This window comes from Fusarium phalaenopsidis (assembly GCF_050370095.1).
Source record: "Fusarium phalaenopsidis strain FUZ10S chromosome Unknown contig_32296, whole genome shotgun sequence".
NCBI lineage: Eukaryota > Fungi > Ascomycota > Sordariomycetes > Hypocreales > Nectriaceae > Fusarium > Fusarium phalaenopsidis.
This window is the reverse complement of record NW_028145408.1, coordinates 3,011,493-3,030,856: the sequence shown is the minus strand read 5'-3', so window position 1 is coordinate 3,030,856 and position 19,364 is coordinate 3,011,493. Positions and strand designations below refer to the sequence as shown.

The following is a 19,364-nucleotide window of genomic DNA, read 5'->3' as shown; positions in this document are numbered from 1 at the left end:
ACTGTGGAACCACAGGAACCACAAAATTACAACAACCACAAGAACCATAGAATCACACATATCACTGTGATGAAGGATGAATTGGATTGGAATTGTGTTTTGAAACATTTTGGATACCCATAGACAGACCTGGCTGTTAGAATAGACCAGCGAAACTGTCTGTGCTCATAGAGCATTGACAAAATTATAGATCTCCCGTTGAGAATCATCTTGTCTCGAATGTGGGGAACCCTCCCATGGCCCGATTACTCGTCTCTCTACACCATATTGTGTCTCTCACCCTTGCGCGCTCGTACCGCGGCATTTAATAATTCCCAGACAGTTCTTATCACCCACCTATGAAAAGGACACCTTGAGGGGCCATGGTTACATAAAACGTGGGTCTTTTATCTATCATGACACGGAGTTCCTGTCGATCATCCTTGTTCTGTTAGGCAACCGTATATTTAAACTGGAGAACCAACAACTGCGGAGCCGCTCCTCCGACATGACTTCTAGTTTATGAACTGTGTGGACCCAGCACACACACGTTCGTCTCGTTGTCATTTTATAGGCCAAGAGGTTGTCTCAGTTATCCATTTGTCCACAACCAACCGGTCAGCAAGCCCACTGTTTAGCGGGTTGCCGGTTTAGTTGGCTCGAGATATAGTCTTTGATGGAGCGCCTTAGTCATGTGTTCTCCCCCCTCCTGCCTCTCAAAGTAATGGGAAGCGCACTCTGCTGATCTATCTGACTCCACTATCAATAACTCTGGGGTTATTTATTTCCCTCCACCAACTCAGTACAATTGTGGGCTGGGAACCTGACGTCATGGTTTCAATTTGTTGATACCTGGCACTTCGCTTTCCGAAGAAGAGGACCTCGGTCGCAATAATATCTCTTCACCCTCGATAAAGGATGCAATGGCACCTCACAAACAACACCAATAGGTTAGGACTAGGCTCTACCTTTGGGCAAGCCGAGTGTATCACCCCTGAACGTATCCACAGCAAAACCCAGTCATGCTGATTAGATAGTCACTGGGAAACAGCCACCTCACTGTGATTGCCCTTCAACTCTGTTCGAGGTTGGTCGTGAGACGTCCTTAGGTAAGCGAAGGCGCAAATAACCTCATCTACGTCACTACGTACCAACACCAGAGGTTCCAATAAGGTTAACTCACAACGGGACCACATTCTTAGCCCTAAATCTTCAACGGCGGACCCTAAGGAGAAAGTCCACAAATCCCCGCAATGAGCTTTATTTTCCCATGGGGTATGAGAAGAACGCGTTTAAAGATGTGTGGTAGGGTTCAGTAGCAAGAGACGCCACTTGAGAGACAATAGTAGCAAGGGAGCTTTGACCTTTCAAGAAGATCCTTTGACAACGTCAGAAGTTTGGAGTGAAAGAGATGGGTGTGTTTGGGAGTCCACGTCCGATGGAGTGTTCTGAAACCCGGTATGGAAGCGAATAGACCAGATCCATCGTGTATATGGGCCAAGTTAACTGCAGTCTTGGACTATGTAAGCCAGTAAGACTCCTTATCACAACCACGGTTTTGTGAAGGATGAGCCCCTCTACCTTGCCGCTGATTTAGGGAGAGGTGCTCTTTGATCTTGGACCTGAAGTGACATCTTTGAGGGATAAGGCAAAATTGGTTTTGATGCGCTGAAGGTTGTCTTGAAAGCAACCGTGATTGGACCCAGTAGAGCTCACGCCTGTGACCGCCCCTGAAGTCTCTTATGCTTGAGTTTAGCTTTGGAACCTTCAAGCTGCCCCTGGAGAACCTTGCTAGATGGTATTCGAAGGCAGTTTGAGTTAACCATGAACATATGTGTTGGGGCTGGGGATCTGGGTGTTTAGTGATGGGGCGATGACACATCTTGCGGCGAAAGTCCTTGAGCTAGACAGACATTCCTGTGATACGAGAGACCTAACAAATGGTACCTGCCATTTATGACTTAGTTGGCGCAAAGGCGTTCGTGTCGTGTAGCGTCGTCGCCTTCGTCGCGAATACCGAGCGCCTTGCATTTGCCCATCAGCGAGCCATGTAGATATATAATGCACTTAATTTCGATGTTTATAATACGGACGAAATCTTTTATTTGGCAGCCTGCTGGTGCTCTGTAGCGAGTATTGGTTGTCTGTTTCTTATGTGATACGGTGAAATACGTCGGTGTTTGGGACGGACACGCCGAGCAGTTGATGATCCAGTGCAGGCTCTAAGCACCTGGCCTAGCACGTTCACTTCAAGTATTAAGCGACTTGTGTATAGAAGAAGGCAGATTGGGATGAGAGCCCAGGAGGAGCAGGCACTGACCCGTCTCTGACCTTGCCCGTGGGCACATCGACCACAGAATCCACAGAGCAAGTCCACCAGCGTAGTGATTGTCAACTCTACGAAGAAAGTATTTTTACATGATCTATAGCTGATGCCATCCACCAAAGCCGTGCACATGTCCCGGACCAAGCTCCACCCCGCCTCTGTTGCTTGACACCCTACTCGACCCAGCAACCTCCAATCATCTCCACGAACTCTCTGCATCCCGCCTCCTCTTCCAGATTAAAAAGCCGTGTAGGAGGATTCATGGAGTATGGGTGAGGCCGGATAATGAAGTGGACAGTGCTGCCGTCGTTGCTCGTGAACTTAGTACCGCCCCAGTGTATTCCCATGATCTTGCTGGACCACCCCTCACCAACCATGATGCCATAGATCTCCTGCGTCTCGTCTTCTCCCCGAACGTTGAAAATAAGCTCATCACAGAGATCTATGCAGCTTAGTTTGGCCACCCACATATTATTGAACCCCTCAATTCGCGTACAGAAGTTTGTTTGGCAAGTTTAGTTGAAGCTGATATCCAGGACTGAAAGCTGGCGTTGGGAAGAGAAGGGTGAAGGTTTGCAGAGGACCGTGGCCCTCTCAACGACGGTCAGAGCAGCGGCGTTTGGTGAGCAATATTTTCCGGTTTCACCCCACTGCTTGTTGCCTTCGCTGGCGTTGTCGATGTTTTCGTTGAAGAGTGTGGTCGCTTCGACTTGTCCCACGTAGAAGGGGCTCGTGGAAGGGGCAGAGTTCGTGGAAAAGGTTGGTTGAGACTGGGTAGAGTAGTCTCCGATTCTAGCGCGCTTGCTTTCATGATCGTCTGGTCCTTGGTCGTGGGTCGAAAGCCGCCTCTTGGGGAGCGCGTGGTGGCGTGTGTCTTTTTCTCGAGAGGACTCTGGAGCCATGCCTGGAGTCGCCGGTTAGGTTAAGGTTAATTTGGGGCAGAGAGTGAATCTTACTGTGTGGATGGTTGTGGTTGACTGTTAGTAGTGTGAGATTTTGAGAGTGAAGAAAGGAGGCAGTGTTCACGTTCACGGGAGTTGGCACACAAAGGCGGTTTCGCCTTGCCAGCTGTTGACACTGGCAAGCCTGAGTTATTAGCGAATGGGCTCTCGAGCAACCAAGACCGTGAAAATTCCTAACCTGGCCCTTACCACTCGTGCAATGAATAGCCCTCTAAAAAGTTTGGCATTTCATTGCAATTGGTCGCTGGTGTGACCCCGACCGCTGAAGGAGGTCCTGAACGCCGCGACGGTGAGACGGCGAAAACTTCATGAGGCTGTAGAACTCCACGTGCAGCCATCAAGAATTAATCGACCGTAATATGCCTCGTAATAGTTTCTTCGTCTTCGAGAGTCTCGATCGGGGAAAAGCGTCCAGGCGATCTTAGACATCAGCGCAAGGCATTTTCTTGTCGAAGGATGCTCATGTATAGCGACCAAAGAACCCTGATCATATCGGCACAGCATTCGAAAATAAAAAAAAAATAGAGAAATGTACTCTTGATATCACCAGAGTCCCTGCAAAGAGCTCCCACCTCAAGCAATGGTAACCGATGGATGATGTTGGGTATGGTCATCCTTGGTGTATAAATTTCGCCTCTCAGTCTAGGAGAGCGTTGGCCATAGGCGCAAGGAAAAAAAGCGATGCTTAATCACTGACTGCATTCGAACCCAATGCCCTTGACTACTAAAGCCCAGATGATGTTGGTCATCAATAGAACTCGTCGAAAGTCCATATCCTCTCCTCGTTTGACGGGGCCACTTTAACACTTGGCAACCGAAGCCCTGGCATCTCTGTAGTATCCTGGAGAAGTTGATAAGAGGCCGCCAGGCAATTCGCCGAAGCTGTCGTCCTTGATCGCCGTTTCATGTCAAAAAAGGGCATGTTCCGGCGAAATAATCGAGACTGGAGGATTTCTCCGAATTACGCCGTGAGCCGAGATACCTAGCTCTATAGGACCCCTGGTCATAACGGTGTAGGTAGAGCCACAAGCGATTGGTGATGCTCACATCGGCATCGACTGGCGTGCCGGAAGGAGGCAATGGCGCGGGAATAAAGACGCTATAGTCAGCTTGTTATTATGCAGGCCCAAGGTAATCATTCTAATGACCCTATCATAGCCACCTCTTAGCATGTTGAGCTCAGCCTTTAGAGCACAGAGCGACTGCGTTGGGCTCTCGATCGGTTCTCGCGGGAATACAGCCCGAGTTCACTGATTCGAGTGAAACTGGAACGTGCATATCCGTGGGATACAATCTTTGCCCCACAGCGCCAAGAATGCTCTCTCCATCCGTCTCTCTGTATCAAACAATAAGAATACTGTTTGTAGGTCTCGGAACAAGATGATAGGTGCTCTATGTATTTATACAGTCCGAAGTTTATAGAATGAAAAGGGCATAAGTTCTTGAAAGGCCGTTTTTAACGTCAAATGAGAGCCTCAACGCCAAAGATGGCAACCAGCTGGCGCTGAAGACATTTCCGAACTTGCATACTTATCCGCCGGAAAAGCAAGAGAACCGGAACAAACCGAAAGCAAGGACCAATCATTAGAAACATGCATGAACGGACGACTAGGATATCTGATCGGACCTGGTGACCGGCCTGTGGGTTTCAGTCAACTCTCACTCACGCCAAGACCATACATGACAAGGAGGTTGGGCTTCCTTGAGCCTGTAGCGAGTCAGCAATTGTCTCCATAATTATCCCACTGAGAAAAACTCTGGTCTTGGCATCCCGTTGAGATAGATGGAAATATCAAGGCCGTTTCGATGCCCCATTTCTTGATGCACAGTCGGCCGCTCAGCTGGTAACATGGGGGTTAGAGACACGAAAGACGCCATGTTGAGCCTTGGCTGCGAGCCTTGACTACTTTTGAAGGCCTCTCTTTCTTACGATAATAATGTATTTATTATGATAAAGGGATATCCTAGTATGAAGTAATGCTTCAAGTATCCATCATGTATTAGTGTATTGTTATTATGACGTCTTTATAGCTTACTTTAGGGAAGGATATGCTAATATGTTCATCGTCACATGTGAAAGAAAACAAAGCCAGCCCTCACTTATAATTCTCATGCGTGAGCGGCCTTTCAATCTTCCGCCGAGGTGACTCTTTTTCTCTTAACCAGCATGCATACCCAGATTGGCAATTGTTGGCTCGGCCATCATTGCTTAATGAGGAATACGAATCATTAATGCCAATAGAGGGCCTTTTGTCGTGCTCGCTGGAAGGATTCAAATCAACAGCCGCGCTCCACGCCGGACCCAGACCGGTGATAACGGCATCTCCACTTTGATGACCTATCGCCTATTAAACGAGCCAGAGAATGTGACGAGAGAGGGAACGCGCCTTCGCTCAGCAACATGATCCACCTTGGCTTGATGGCTGATGCTCGTGATAGATCTATTTGAAAGCTATTCTCTGCCAAGAAGCTGGGCAGGTTTGTTATCGGTGACTGCTGAAGAGCTGATCTCATTTAGCAGAACTTTCGATACCGGCATCTGGCGACAGTCATTGCTATGGGCATTACAGGAACACGAACATACCAACAAGAATACCCTAGGTACGTAGCATCCAACATGATCCCCTTGAACTCAAAAGAATTGTTACACTCTGTTGGTTCGGCCACCGAGATTAAAAGCCGCACACGAGGCCAGCTTATCAATCTACGATCCACCGCGCAGGGTCCCGTCAGCAACTAAGAGCGGACTATGCGTACTTAAAGATTAAGCATCATTTTTAAGCGATCTTGGCACCCAGCTCGGTACGAACCGCTCCAATCGAGCCCTGACTTACGAGCCGCTGACCGTGCCTCAAGAGCCTCTGTTCCCTTCCTCACGAGGCGATGATCCCCCACGCAGGCCAAGCAACGCCCACGCCTTACAGGGTCAGATTCTTTTCGATAGCACCCAACGGGACGGAGTCGGCTCCGATTGTGATGCAGCAGTGGTTCTGGGCGAAACACGGACTCCGAGGAGGCTCTTGTGGGATGAAGTTCGGGTGGGATGAGGCTCGGGGTAGAGATCTCCCGAGGCGTTGATAAAACCAAGACGTTGGACGAGAGTGAAACCGATCGATGAGCACCTCATTGTTCACCATCTTTGCAAACTTCACAATGGCGACAGAAAAGTCAGAGCCTCACCAAAAGGCTCTCTACGATGAGAAGGGCGCCACGGTCCAAGTCTTCGGAACCCCGAGTAATCAGGACAGCAACTCACCAGCCGAGGACGAACCAGTGGACAAACCAATCCCCTGGACGTACAAATGGATTGCCCTAGCTTGTGTCATCGCCTTCCCTATTGGCCAGAACTGGACGAACGCAAGTCTGGGTCCGTTGAAGAACACTCTCCGTGAGGAACTCAACATCACGAACGCCCAGTTTGGAGTCATTGCTAGCGCCGACTCGTTTGTCAACTCTATCTTTCCCATCTTGGGAGGAATGATTCTGGATTGGTGGGGTCCTAATCCCGTGACGATCTGCTGTACCGTCATCATCTTTATTGGGTCTGTACTTGCTGCCGCTGCTATTCACGTTACTGCTTGGAGGATGCTGGTTGCCGGTCACATTGTCATGGGCTTTGGCATTGCTGTTCTTGACCAGGCCCAACAGAAGGTACCTAACCTAGCAAACGCATATTCCTAACACCGATACTAATATTACATGTGACTTAGTTCATCTATCACTGGTTCGGTGCCGGTGGTCTCGCCTTCGCCTTCGGCCTCGAAAACGCCCTCTCCAGTACGGTCGGCCTCGTCGCAGGCATGGTTGCTATCCCGATCCGAGACAAGACTGGTTGGTATGGATGGACTTTCTGGGTCCCTGCCTTCTTCTGCTGCGCCAGTATGGTCATCAACATCTTTTATGTCATCTTTGAGAGGACATGGATCCCCAAGTCGTACCGCCTCACTTCGGCAAGGGCCAAGGCGGTTGCCAAGAATCATGGACTTAATGTCAAGAAGACATGGTCTTGGGACTCGTTGTTCCATCTTCCTTGGCAGTACCTCATGCTTCCAGGTACTCAGATCCTGCAGAGTGGTGGAGCCAATGGATTTGGTGTTTCCGCTGCCGACATGATTCGCATGAAGGGATACAAGGAAGAGACAGCAGGTTTCATGACCACGGGCCAAAAGGTTATTCGAATTGTCGGAGCTCCCATCATCGGATGGCTCATTGACAGATATGGGCACCGCTTTCACTTGGTTGCCCTTGCTCCTCTGGTTTACATCCTTGCCAACTCGTTGATCGGATTCACCAACGCTCACCCACTCGTGGCTCTGGTGTTCCAGTCTATTGCTGGACTGATCAACGGAATGCCTCTCAATGTCAGTATCCCTCTGCTCGTGGCTGACCAAGACAAGCTTGGCACTGCTTTTGGAGTGTGGCGAGCCTTCAACAACTCAGGTGCAACTATTGTGAGTATCCGTAGCCTCGTCACAACCCCTCACTAACCTGTACTAGATGGAAGTTGTCTACGGTGTCGTGCAAGACGGTACTGAAAAGATGGGCTACGACCGCGTGTTGATCGTGTCGTCATGCATTAAGGCAGTGGGTTTCTTTATCGGCCTGTCTTACATCCTCGTCGACTACAAGAAGCTTGGCCGGGGAATCACCATGACTAGAAAGGAGCGAGAGAGGCGCGAGGGAGACATCACCGATCGGGACAGTGATCCACTCACCAAGAGAAGAGTGTATAAGCCATGGACCATCTACACTCTGTCGGCATTGGTTGCTATGATTGTGACGGGTTGGACACTGTTCATCAAGTATCTCAGCTAGTTTGGCCATAGCTTTCGTTGATCTTGTTGGGTAACCTATAGTTACCACGGCCAAGATGGACCCGCTCGATAAGCAACGCTGTCACTATTCTAGACGAAATGAAGCTGTCAAATAATGCCTCTGGCCATGAACGAATGGTGAAATAGTGATTAAGTCTCAGAAGTACGTCAGTGATTAAGACGTTTGTTAGGTGTGGGTGGATGAAAGACTCGACTATTCTCAATAGTATATTAGAGACACTATTCCAGGCGGTGTAGCAAATAAGACAGTCGTTCACGCAAGTTAAGTATCAACCCTAGTGCTGGATGAGATCGAGAGCTGGCTCTGTCATGGAACGTGACTCACCAACGTGTTCGTCAACACCTGAGATCCGTATATATGCAGAAATATATATAGCCGGCCATATCCTCTCGGTTGCTCACCACTATTACAGCTTGAAACAAACCAATTCAGCAGAGAACATAATCCAAACCACCACCGTACCTACACAATCCCTTTCTAACACTCGTTTAAAACACTTCAATGCCGAAACAAGCCACAACCGTGGTCCGAGACGACCACAAGAAATGGCGTTGCATGCAAATGTTCAGAACTGAGGTCCAATGCTATCATTACAACAATATGGACAAGAAGCAGTGTGCTAATTGCAAGAGTAAACGCGACGCTGGTGACGAAGCTATTAATTCATCTTTGGACAAGATTGGAACACTCAATAGGGTTGGCAAGGATGGAACAGAATGGTGGCTCTATGACTAATAGCCTTAAGGGCACAGTTTCATGATTTAGTCGTTCGAAGCAGATTTTCAGAGCATCGAATATATTCTTTTAACATAAACAGACCCTGCTTGGCTTGCAGCGTGAGGGGAGGACGCCTCAAGGATGAATCCACCTCCGTGCCAGGTTTAGCGTTGAAATCATCATTTTAAGCAAGAAATGAAACTTGATTCACTTATACTCTGGCCATCAGAGTATCCCACCTCATATCCGGCTGGCTCTCATCCTGATACTCTCGACCCTCGCCATCCCACTCTGCCCAACTCGTTTCGTTGTTGACACCCTCAAACTCTGTCCATCGACCCAACCTCGCCTCGCAAGTGACATTGAGTTTCTTGAGGCGGTTCATGAGACGGCCGCCAGGGGTCGACTTTGAAGGTTGCAGGGCAAAATCTTGGCCGACAGCGAAGCCATAGAGGCAAACGTGTCTCAGAGACGGAAAAGCGCCGTCTTGAAACAATATTTCCTCCAGCATTTCCACAAGAGCTCTGTTACCAGTTCCCATACTGTTGTTCAACATGAAACAAACTTCGCCATCGATGTCTCTCTCAAGCTCTTCGGCCCCGGGTCTCTGTTCCAATACCAGTGTCTCCAGAGTCTTGCTCGAAGCCAACAGCAAGCGTCTCCAGTCGGCGAGGGCTGCTGCCTCCGCACGAGATGACCATCTGTAAACCTGATCTGCAGTAGAAGGGTCGTTTTGACAGGGCTGACAGAGGTAAAGATGTGTTAGATTGGGCAGGGTGATCTCAAGTTGGGTAAAGACACATCCAAGTGGTCGCGGGATAACCCACTCCCCATCTAAACTCCCATAGTCTACGAAATTTCCATTCTCCCATACTTGTTCCTCGGGTAAGGGCCAATGAGCGGGATGTTCTGCTTGGATATTCGAGACGGGCCGGTCAAGTAGGCCGAGCTCCAAGCGCTCCAAAGCGTTGGTACATAAGAGTATCCACTTGACAGCTGCGGGTGGAATATATGCAAAGAGCTTGATGAAGCGGAGGCGGTCAAGAGATGGGCCTCGTATTTCGATATCGAAGGGATAATATTGACCATGGAGCTCGAGGACCTCCAGGTTGGTGAAGGATGGTAGAAGGTGCCAAATGTAACGGTCGTTCCAGCCCACGACAGCGCATAAGCTTTTGACTCGCGAGGCAACCTCGCTGAACCGTTCTCTGTCGCAAGAGCGTATATCATAGAGCAGTTGGAAAAACATCGTTGAATGTCGGTTTTCGTATCGATCACTCAAACCCGGGCCCAGGTATGGTCGTTTCGAGGCTGGGGTAAAGGGCGGGGGGCAGTCGAGCTCTGAAGACGATTCATGGTAGCCTAAATTGTGTAGTTCAATGTTTCGCCATAGGTATGGCCCAGTGATTTCGTTGATGCTCTTGCACGTTCTGCTAAGCTGTGTGAGATCGTGGGGGGAAAGGTATGTAATGATCTCGATGATGACATCGGCGGGAGATGCGGCGAGAGACATGGTCGAGAGCCAACGGAGACGTCATTGGAAAGCAAGAAGAGTGGAGAGCCAAGTCTTGAGACATGAGCCTCAAGAAGGAGGAAGAGTTGTTTGCTGTAATCCTACCGTGTTCACATGGTGTATATCTCGTGACCCGGCTGTGGTACATATACGAATCCTTACTGTTGCCTAACCTGTGCAACAGCGGTTGAAAAGGCAGTTTTCCTTTCAATCCTTTCCCCACCGTGTTGGCTTCTTTGCTTTGGGACACATGGCCTCGACTTCCTACAGCCATTAATTATTAACCCCTATGCAGCATGAGGGCAGAGCAGCAGTAAAGTGCTGATGTCAGAAGTGGCTATGGCTGCACCACCATCCTGCCAAGTAAGCTCGGTTACATTGGCGCTTGGAATGACCTGTTTGGGACATTTCATTCTCAGGGGTTTACAATTATTAAGATCACATGGCGTCTTCAAGAGTAGAAGAGTTGTGTCTTGATATAGAAAACGTGATCCAACGCGACAAGGGTGGAAGCATAGCAGAAGCGAAGCTCCACAGTATTAAAGGCGCCATGGTTTCTCACATTTGGATCTTTCAGATATCCAAAGGAAATTGACTGTTGTTTTCGGCTACTGAGTCGTTAATCCGCCATGCCTCGACCCTCATTGCTCATCGTCCCTGGGGCTTCCGGCCTCCCCGAGTTTTATGACCCATTCGTCGAAGCTGTGATAGCAAGAGGCTACGATATCAAAGCCTTGCATATCCCCAGTGTCGGCCTCGTAACTGGTGCCAGGGAGGGGCCACTGCCAACCATGTATGAAGATGCAGAATTCATCGCGAAGCACGTCCGCGAACTCGCCGACCTCGGTAACGACGTGATTCTCATCACTCACTCCTACGGCGGCACGCCAGCTACGGAGAGTGTAAAGGGGCTATCTAAGAAAGAGAGACAGAGGCAGGGCCTTAAGGGTGGAATCATTGGGATCGCCTACATGACATCTCTGGTGCCCAACGTCGGAGGGTCAGCTGGAACGGTCAAGGCAGCCTTTCCATCCGAGGAAAAGGTTCCCATGGCAATAGATGTTTGTTTCACAAGCCCAGGAGTGGCCAAGGTCATCTAATTAACAATGAAAAGGAAAATGGCTGGTTCTACTACCCAGATATCCCAAAGGTCGCCGAGCTGTCGTTCTCGAACATGCCCAAGGATGAAGGCGAATTCTGGGCTGCAAAGCTAGCGAAACATTCTACCACGAGCTTTTCCAACCCGTTGACATATGCTGGTTTTAAGGATGTTCCAGTGTCCTATCTCCTTTGTGAGAACGACAGGGCAATCTCGCCCCAGGTCCAGAGAGCTGGCATTGATATGATTGAGAAGGAGACTGGTAACAAGGTTGATGTTACAAGCATTTCTGGTGACCATGTGGCGCCTCTAAGCTCTAAGACAGAAGTTGTTGACTGGATTGTTGGTGTGGCTGAACGCATGGGTAGTTCGTCTTGAAGCAATGTCCCTTAGGTAGTCAAGGCGGGTGTCTGGCCTTTGAGAACTTGGACATAATACCGATGTTCTTAACAATGTGTCTATGAATCTAATTATGTTACCTACCTTCCTTCTAACAACGAAGCATTGAGTCGGAAACAAACAGTGACAAAGGTACAACACAGCGAGGCAACTATTTGTTCCCAAGGAACAAAGACGACATCCCCTCGCCGTTGTTAGCCACCCTTTCACGCTGAAAGGGCGAGCCTCTTTACGAACAGCCAAAGAAAGCGTCGCACTATAATACTTATCTGACAACTCTGCCCATCCCTTCTCATTAGCTCCCTCAACTTCAATATCAACATCGTACTACAGCAATCATGTCTCCGAACGATAAAGTGGTCGAAACTCATGACTTTTCAATTCCCCGACTGTTTGAAAGGCGACCGAAAACAAACAGATGGCGGTTCCGATACTGCGACGAGACTCATGGCACCATCCTGAACGCTTTGCTGGACAGAGCTGACGAGCCCAACAACCTTGATGCGGTTTTGAGTCAGGGTTTCAACAGATTCCAAGTCCTAATGGAGAAGTGCAACCTGGGTCCCAGAGGCCGAGGGTACAGGAAGACGACACTGCCCACCATTCGGCGTTGCGTCGACTGGGTTCGAGCTCAAGCGCTCCTACATGGCGCCTTGATCTCAACACCAAACGGGCTGGTTCGAGTACCTGGACACTCATTCAAAACTGATGCCGAGGCGACTGAGTGGCTTGAAGCTAAAATTAGGGCAAGAGCTCGACCTCGCGTGTCAAAGAGATCACGAAGCTTTCAGCACAGCCTACTTCACCAGCCCAGTCAATCCCAGCCCTAGAGACTCTGTCATTGCCTGATAATGAACCTGATGTAAGTTGATTTACCTAGCCTAACTACTTTGAAGACCTCTACTAACCATATTGTTCAAAGGAATTTGTTACCCCAAAGAACCCACCGAGACGAGTGAGTTTCTCTCAGCCATCGCTTAGTCGTTCAAGGTCCTCTTCACGAACACGTCGCTTTGCACGTCGTCGAACTGACGAGTTAAGAGGTGAGGGAAGAGTTCTCACGTTCTAGGAAACACCGAGGCGGGTAGTTCTAGGAGATGAGCGGAGTCTCAGGATTCCTTAGCTACATACAAAGTATAAGAGAGGGAACTAGCAATATGGCATTAAGTGGGCTATTGTTTGACGACATGTGTTCATTGATAGCATTGGTACTCCGCCCTCCGAATCATTAGGTACATAGAAATGATAAAGGAATGTCATACCAAGGACCTCCCTTCCTTACCTCCACTCAATATGGCCACCATGCATCTTGTTCATGTGATCGTAGACGAGCTCTCCCGAGGAAAACGTCATCATGCACACCCAGCACATATGGGCTTTGCATCCCACACAAGTGATATGGTTGCATCCGGAAATCTTCTCAAGTGGCGTCTTGCACTCGGGGCAATCCTTGATTCCAACCTCTTTCTTGAGCTTTTCAAAAGCAGCGTAACCGCCTGACTTGATGTCTTTGTACTCTGCGCATGTCATCTCGACATGAGGTTCATGACATGAGGAGCAAGTTCGCTGCAGACAGTTGGAACAGGTGTGCGTCCCGGCTGATTTCGTTGTACGGTAGATATACCCACAGTCAGGGGTAGGGCAGAAGTGCAGTTTGTTTGGGGTACCTTGGACAGTTGACATGAACGATCTCTCCAGGAGATCTTCGAAGGCGACTGATGACAGATTTGCATGCAAATCCTCAAGGCTGATGGCCTTATTGCACCTCCCCTCGTCTCCATGACAGAGAAAGAGGGAGTCAGCACCGGAGGTTGAAAGTGCTGCACAGCTGTTTTCGAAGCAATCTTGGCAATACACATGGCCACACTTGACCCGAACAGAGGAGTCTGCTTCAGTCCAGCAAACAGAACACTCCTCGGAATCGTTGTCTCTGGAGTCTCTCCGCGTTTTCTTCAGTCCAGCAAGGCTGCCGCCATTCGCAAGTGCCAGCGCAAAATCGTAATCTTCCAAGGACCCTGAGATGGCGATCTTTGATGAAACAATGTCTAGGGATGCCCGCTTAGCACCAAGCTTCTCCAGGATTGCTTGAAAGTCCCCCTTCAAAGCCCAGAGGCGCTTCTCACCATCCAATTGAATGGTATGGTCCGATCCCAAAGAGCCGTAGAACATCCTTGGTCTTGTCTCGAACGACAACCACCCCAAGGTCTTGCTGTTGCTCCTTGATTAAACGCCAGAGGTATCCGTTGCGCTTGAGGGAGTGATCCCAGAGGTTTGATTGACCATCTTTGGCAACGACACCACTGAGGATGTCTTCTAGGGTTGACCTCGCATTCGCTACTTCCGTATCGGACTCTCCCTCGAGCTTAAAGGTCGTTGAAGTGGGATATGCTCGGAAATACACGTACTTTTCTTTCCAGACACTCGCATGGCTGCTCACCCGAGGCAAGATGGCGGCATAAATGTCGCCCCGGACCTTGAACTTGACCGAGTAGACCATCTGGACAGTCAACTTTCCCGGTTTATGGAATGGTAGCGCCGTTCCATTGAGCTGAGAAGCAGCATCTCTGGCACCCTCCTCATTGAGGAAGCGTGCTGTAGCCTTAACACGCTTGGTTGATGTTTCCATCGTCACCTCCCAATACTCAATGGGGCTTATTCTTGTCAAAAGAGACCGAACCATGGCTGAAGCTTCCTCATCATCGATCGAGTAACCTGGGGCGTGCAGCACTATCTCGCGTGGCTTGTCGGCGTGTAGTGAAATGGCCTGAGATATCTCTGTCTTGTTGGCAGATCCAGGGACATCAGCCAGTCTCATGATCCAAGGGACGGGACTATGCGAGCGGAACATGGCGGCTGGATTTTTGTATGGCGCTTGCGCCTTGACCTTGCAGCCTAGTATCGTGTAGGCTCCAGTCGTAAACTTGTGGTGTACTTGTTCAGCAACATTTTGTTGGCCAAACTTTAACATGACATCCCGGACGGGCTTGTGCCAAGAGACGTGGACTTTCTTGCAGTCCAGGCGCCCGATAGTTTGTCTGGATGGCATACGAGCTGCCACCGGAGTTGCTTGGACTCTAGAGGTTCCCCGAGTGAACCCTCCAGGCATGAGAGCGCAGAGCTTCCCGGAAAAAGCTGGATCCTCTGCTCGGATGTTGGCACTAAGTACTCCATCCTGACTCATAACCCATATATTCTTCTCGGGGACGTCAAAGCCGAGTTTGTCGAGCAGGCTTTTGATCGTTTGGGAAGAAGTGCCTTTGGGCAGGCCACTGAGGTGAACGGCCGAGAAGTCGCTGGGGAGAGAGATGCTGGAAACGCGACCGCCGTCTTCGAATCGAACAAACGCGCCGGCAATGGTGCGGCAGAAATCATCTACTTCATCACAATCTTGATCTGCCTGCGCGGCGCTTAGCCAAATGTTCTGAGTAGCAGTCTACTCTTAAGGCTTACATCTCGTGACGCTGAAGGAATTGAGGGGCCTTGAATGGTTGGTTTCTTGTCGTGGCTAAACGGACAGGCAAATCCCTTCAAGCATCTACCGCTCAGAAAGAACTTGCAAGGCACCACGGAGCGGCTGTCGGTAGTAGACTTGGAACCCGGGTAGGGCCGGAGGGGGATATTCTCGACTCTCGAGGCACTCATGGTTATCCTACGCCGCGTGGCAGGAATCCGATGAAATGTGAGGCCTCTAAAATGAAGCACCTGGATCAGGACTAAATATGTAATTTCTTCAAGCATTTCAAGCAGAAAAGTGGAAAAAGTGCATTGTTATTGCTGCCCAAGGGCAGCAGTGGATGGCCTCCCGCATATGCCCCTCTTCCCCCTCAACTACCAACGCGCCGACTCGACCTCCCTGATTTGCCAATGGACTCGAGTTCGTTATGTCAGCTGATCTATTCGAGGTTTTGCCTGGAGCGAAAGCGTTCATCTGCGTATCCTAGAATAGCCCTACGTCCGTCGTTGACACCAGAGACGTCTTCGGCGAAGGCAAAGACAGGCCATGTTGAATACCAAGGATCTCAAATCATGCAACTAGTTTGCAAACCGGCCAACCTGGTTTCTCGATTTCCACTTTTCGAGAATTAGACTCTTTAAGTGCGTATATAAACACAGCCGGGATCATTTGGAGGCAGGACCCGGCCGGGTTCAAAATCGCCCTATCACCCAACTTCGTCCAGCTCGCTTCCAGTGGCGTCGGGGTATAGGATGGGAAATATGAGCCATTGATCATGTACATCAGCATACCTATGCTTTTTTCATCTCTTGAAATCCTAGGTTGGGCGATGTAGAAACACGAGCTCTGGTCTTTTGCATAGTAGGTTCATCAAGAGCTTAGCATTACCTCTAGAAGTAGGGTCAAGTAGTTGCTTCACAAACCCTTAACGCCAGAAACGAGGTAGCCTTCGAAACCAATACCTTTCTGATGTAGCAGGCAGCACAGTTTCGACCCCTGTGTCCTGGAATTCCTTGACCTCTTCGTCACCACAAGACTTACCAAGTAGTTCGTCGTGCCATTTCTGTGACCGATGCCTAGCTGGGACATGCTTGGGATCAGAGAACCATTCCACGTCATTTTCTGTTGATCCCCACTTTTCTCCCATATCCATACGATCTGGGAAGTGTGGTGCTATGCCTGACGAAGGGTAGAATCGGTCGTTGTCAAAGAACGCCCATGCCCTTTGTCGGTATGTATCCGAGTGCAGAGAAAGGTCGGCTGTAACACTGGAACAAAGCATCTGATACATTCCTGAGCCCTCTTCGTGGGGTACTGTACATCCATTGCCTCCCCGGTTTCAAAATCACCATACATACAATGGAGCGAAGGGTCGGATGGCAGAAAACTCATCCTCCTATCATGAAAAAAGTTTTTGAACCAGCACCGGAGGCGATCCCGTCCATCTTGACCCGCTGTGGCAGACCTTACCAGGACTGTAGCAACATCAAAGCCCGCAGCTTTGACCGGGATTGGATGCAAAGCCTCAACCGATTTCAAACCCATATTCGAGGCGTAGGCGCACGCGTTGACGTAGAGGGTATTTGGGTACAGTAATCCAGTGCTGTAAGAATAGGGAGAGCTCACTGGTATGTCTGGCAGCCATGAATCACCGCACTGCGCAAACATAGCCGCGTAGAGGGACTTGACGTATTGGTGGACGCAACGAATGGTCTCTCTTTCCGAGGGCCCAAGTCTCTGGCCTTTGTACTTGTATGATGGCCTTAAATCCAATCCAGTCACAAATCCGGTTATTGGATGGCGGATTGCACACATCATCTCATATCGTAGAAATGCTGTTAGGAGCCGCTTCCTTTCCGCATCGGTAAGCTGGGTAGCGTTGAATCTGGGGCTGACAGCTTTGTCTTTGAACACCAAGTGAGTTCCTTTTGGTGATAGATCGGGAAGGCAGACATACTCTCGTGGCGGAAAGATAGCTGTGGCCTTGGTAAGATAGTCCTCAATGAACAGCAATAGTCGGGCTTGTAGTGTGTGGACTTCGTCAATGAGGCTGCCATCACGCGTCTTGAGGGGATTCGGGAGCCGGTTTTCTAACCAGCGGGCATAATGACAGCGAAGTATTTTCGAGTAGTGACCACGGTTATCAGGTGAAGGAAGTAGAATGATCCCCATGGCGTCCTGTATCATGTCATCGTCGAAGTCCAGGGCAACCAACATACGTGCAATGTATGCTTTAGACATAAGGTACTGGTGAAGCATAGCGGGTGATGCCTGGGCGAACCGCAATACGGAGCGCCTGCTGCGAAGAGAAATCAGGATCTGCACACGGAGCTCCGAAGGTAGCTTGTTGAAAGGATCCATCTTGGTAGGCTTTGGCCAAACTTGGGTCTGGAACTGAATGTTTGAGTTGAGTTGAAGAAATGGTCAGGATGTTGTTAAACAGTAAATATGGGCTGTCGGGGGTAAATCCTTGGAGAATCTGAGTGGTTCAAACCAAGAGGTTGGGGTAGAGGGCTTTTTATACCAATTCTTGCAGGAAAATAGGCACCCAACGTTTGCTGTGAGTCACATGCGGAGGAAAGCTTTGAGGAAAGGCAAACAGCACCTGTAACCTTCGCACATACCCCAGGTGACCAATAGATAGAAACTAAGAGCAAATCAGAGATAGGCCCGCTAAGGTTAATTTTTTGGAATGGTGGATCAACAGCGCTGATATGTTTTGTCTTACAAAGGTGAAAAATCGTGACTTAATGTGTAATTATTTCATCCTATCACCTTCGACCCGAGGACGGGAAAACCAATTTGACCAGGGCAATGGTGATAACGCCAATGCATTAGTTAGTAACTACTTAAGGATTAACCGCTCTTCACCCCTAGCGGATTTGAAAGGTATATAAACCATTGCAGACAGCTTAACCAATCCATCTCCATACGTTTTGGCAGTGTTTTCTTGGCATACAGTTTTTTTCAAATTGCTATTCTACCATCCCGAGAGAGTGTCTCCCCGCCGCCATGTCCAACGACCGAGCCCACCTCGCCGCCATGGGGTTTCCGGACCCCCAGATCCCGACCCCCGAGCCCGAGCCCGAGCCCGAGACGATTGCCGACCGAGCCCAGGCCATGCAGATTCCGAGGCTGGCAGGGGGGATGACGGACCAGCAGTACGCTGACAGGCGGGTAGCCCGGGGATTTGGCTGGACTGCGGTGGATTTGGCCTTTCGAGGTCAGCGGCGTCGGCACAAGGTTATACAGTATATGCATAACGACACCCGCTGGCAGTATTTCGAGGGAATGAAGAAGTTCACAGTTGGCTGGATGGGGCGTTCAGGTCGAGACAACAGAAGAAAGACGCCAGAACGGGAACGAAACCATAACCCCTATCTAAGGCTATGGATCTTATAATAAGTAGATTAAGACAAGAAATATCATGAAATGAGATAATACTACCTAAGCATCATAAAAAACATTGATAAATTAATATCATTTTTAGAGGAGTATGTTCTTTTGCTTTTACCCCTGCTAACACTTCATCTTCGTCCCAATTCCCGTGGCCGATATGGCCACGCCAGCTGGCCTCGCCAATGGCGAGGCTCGCCGTACCTTTGAATAAGTTACCTTTTGGAGATAGTCCCAGAGCTTGTTAACAATGTGACAGGACTCCTCGCCCACAACAGGTGGGGATATGGGTACTTTGACCTCGTCAGCTGCGGAACGCACAAGGGCCACGCTGCTCGCGCGCGCAAGGCCGCCATTGAGTGGGTCAGAGTGCCCAAGATCCTTCGGGACGCTGAAGCACATGCGATGACGGCGAGGCTCGTTGCCCTGAGGAACGATCTCGAGATGCAGAGGCGCCAGATCTAACGATCCGATATCTCCCCCCCCCTCTCCCCCGAACGGCCTGGCGACGACTTGACGACGACTTGGTGAGAGCTTGATGGATGGTGCCCCCACCCACTAGGACACAAATGGCTGTTGCTTTTATGTACATTCTTTATGCGACGGAAAACACCAAGAACCCCTACGGTCGACCAACAGATTGTTAGAACGTCTTTAGGACTTCCTTCAGCACCTGGACTTGA

General features: G+C 49.7%; 4 protein-coding genes across 4 annotated transcripts; 3 read left to right on the top strand and 1 right to left on the bottom strand.

Moving 5' to 3' along the window:
- Window positions 1-6,420: 6,420 nt before the first annotated feature.
- LRP88_06534 (uncharacterized protein) lies at window positions 6,421-8,082 on the top strand (the record flags this gene model as incomplete). The annotated part of the gene is made up of 3 exons (XM_083243072.1): window positions 6,421-6,918; window positions 6,978-7,628; window positions 7,765-8,082. 3 exons carry the CDS (start codon window positions 6,421-6,423, stop codon window positions 8,080-8,082), a joined length of 1,467 nt encoding a protein of 488 aa, XP_083102008.1.
- Window positions 8,083-10,962: 2,880 nt separating this feature from the next.
- LRP88_06533 (alpha/beta hydrolase) lies at window positions 10,963-11,810 on the top strand (the record flags this gene model as incomplete). Its single annotated transcript, XM_083243071.1, has 2 exons — window positions 10,963-11,394; window positions 11,448-11,810. The coding sequence occupies 2 exons, from the start codon at window positions 10,963-10,965 to the stop codon at window positions 11,808-11,810; spliced, it is 795 nt and encodes a 264-aa protein (XP_083102007.1).
- Window positions 11,811-13,950: 2,140 nt separating this feature from the next.
- Window positions 13,951-15,473, bottom strand: LRP88_06532 (uncharacterized protein; the record flags this gene model as incomplete). Its single annotated transcript, XM_083243070.1, has 2 exons — window positions 13,951-15,228; window positions 15,282-15,473. 2 exons carry the CDS (start codon window positions 15,471-15,473, stop codon window positions 13,951-13,953), a joined length of 1,470 nt encoding a protein of 489 aa, XP_083102006.1.
- A 2,824-nt stretch (window positions 15,474-18,297) lies between these two features.
- Window positions 18,298-19,146, top strand: LRP88_06531 (uncharacterized protein; the record flags this gene model as incomplete). Its single annotated transcript, XM_083243069.1, has 2 exons — window positions 18,298-18,508; window positions 18,941-19,146. The coding sequence occupies 2 exons, from the start codon at window positions 18,298-18,300 to the stop codon at window positions 19,144-19,146; spliced, it is 417 nt and encodes a 138-aa protein (XP_083102005.1).
- Window positions 19,147-19,364: the final 218 nt, after the last annotated feature.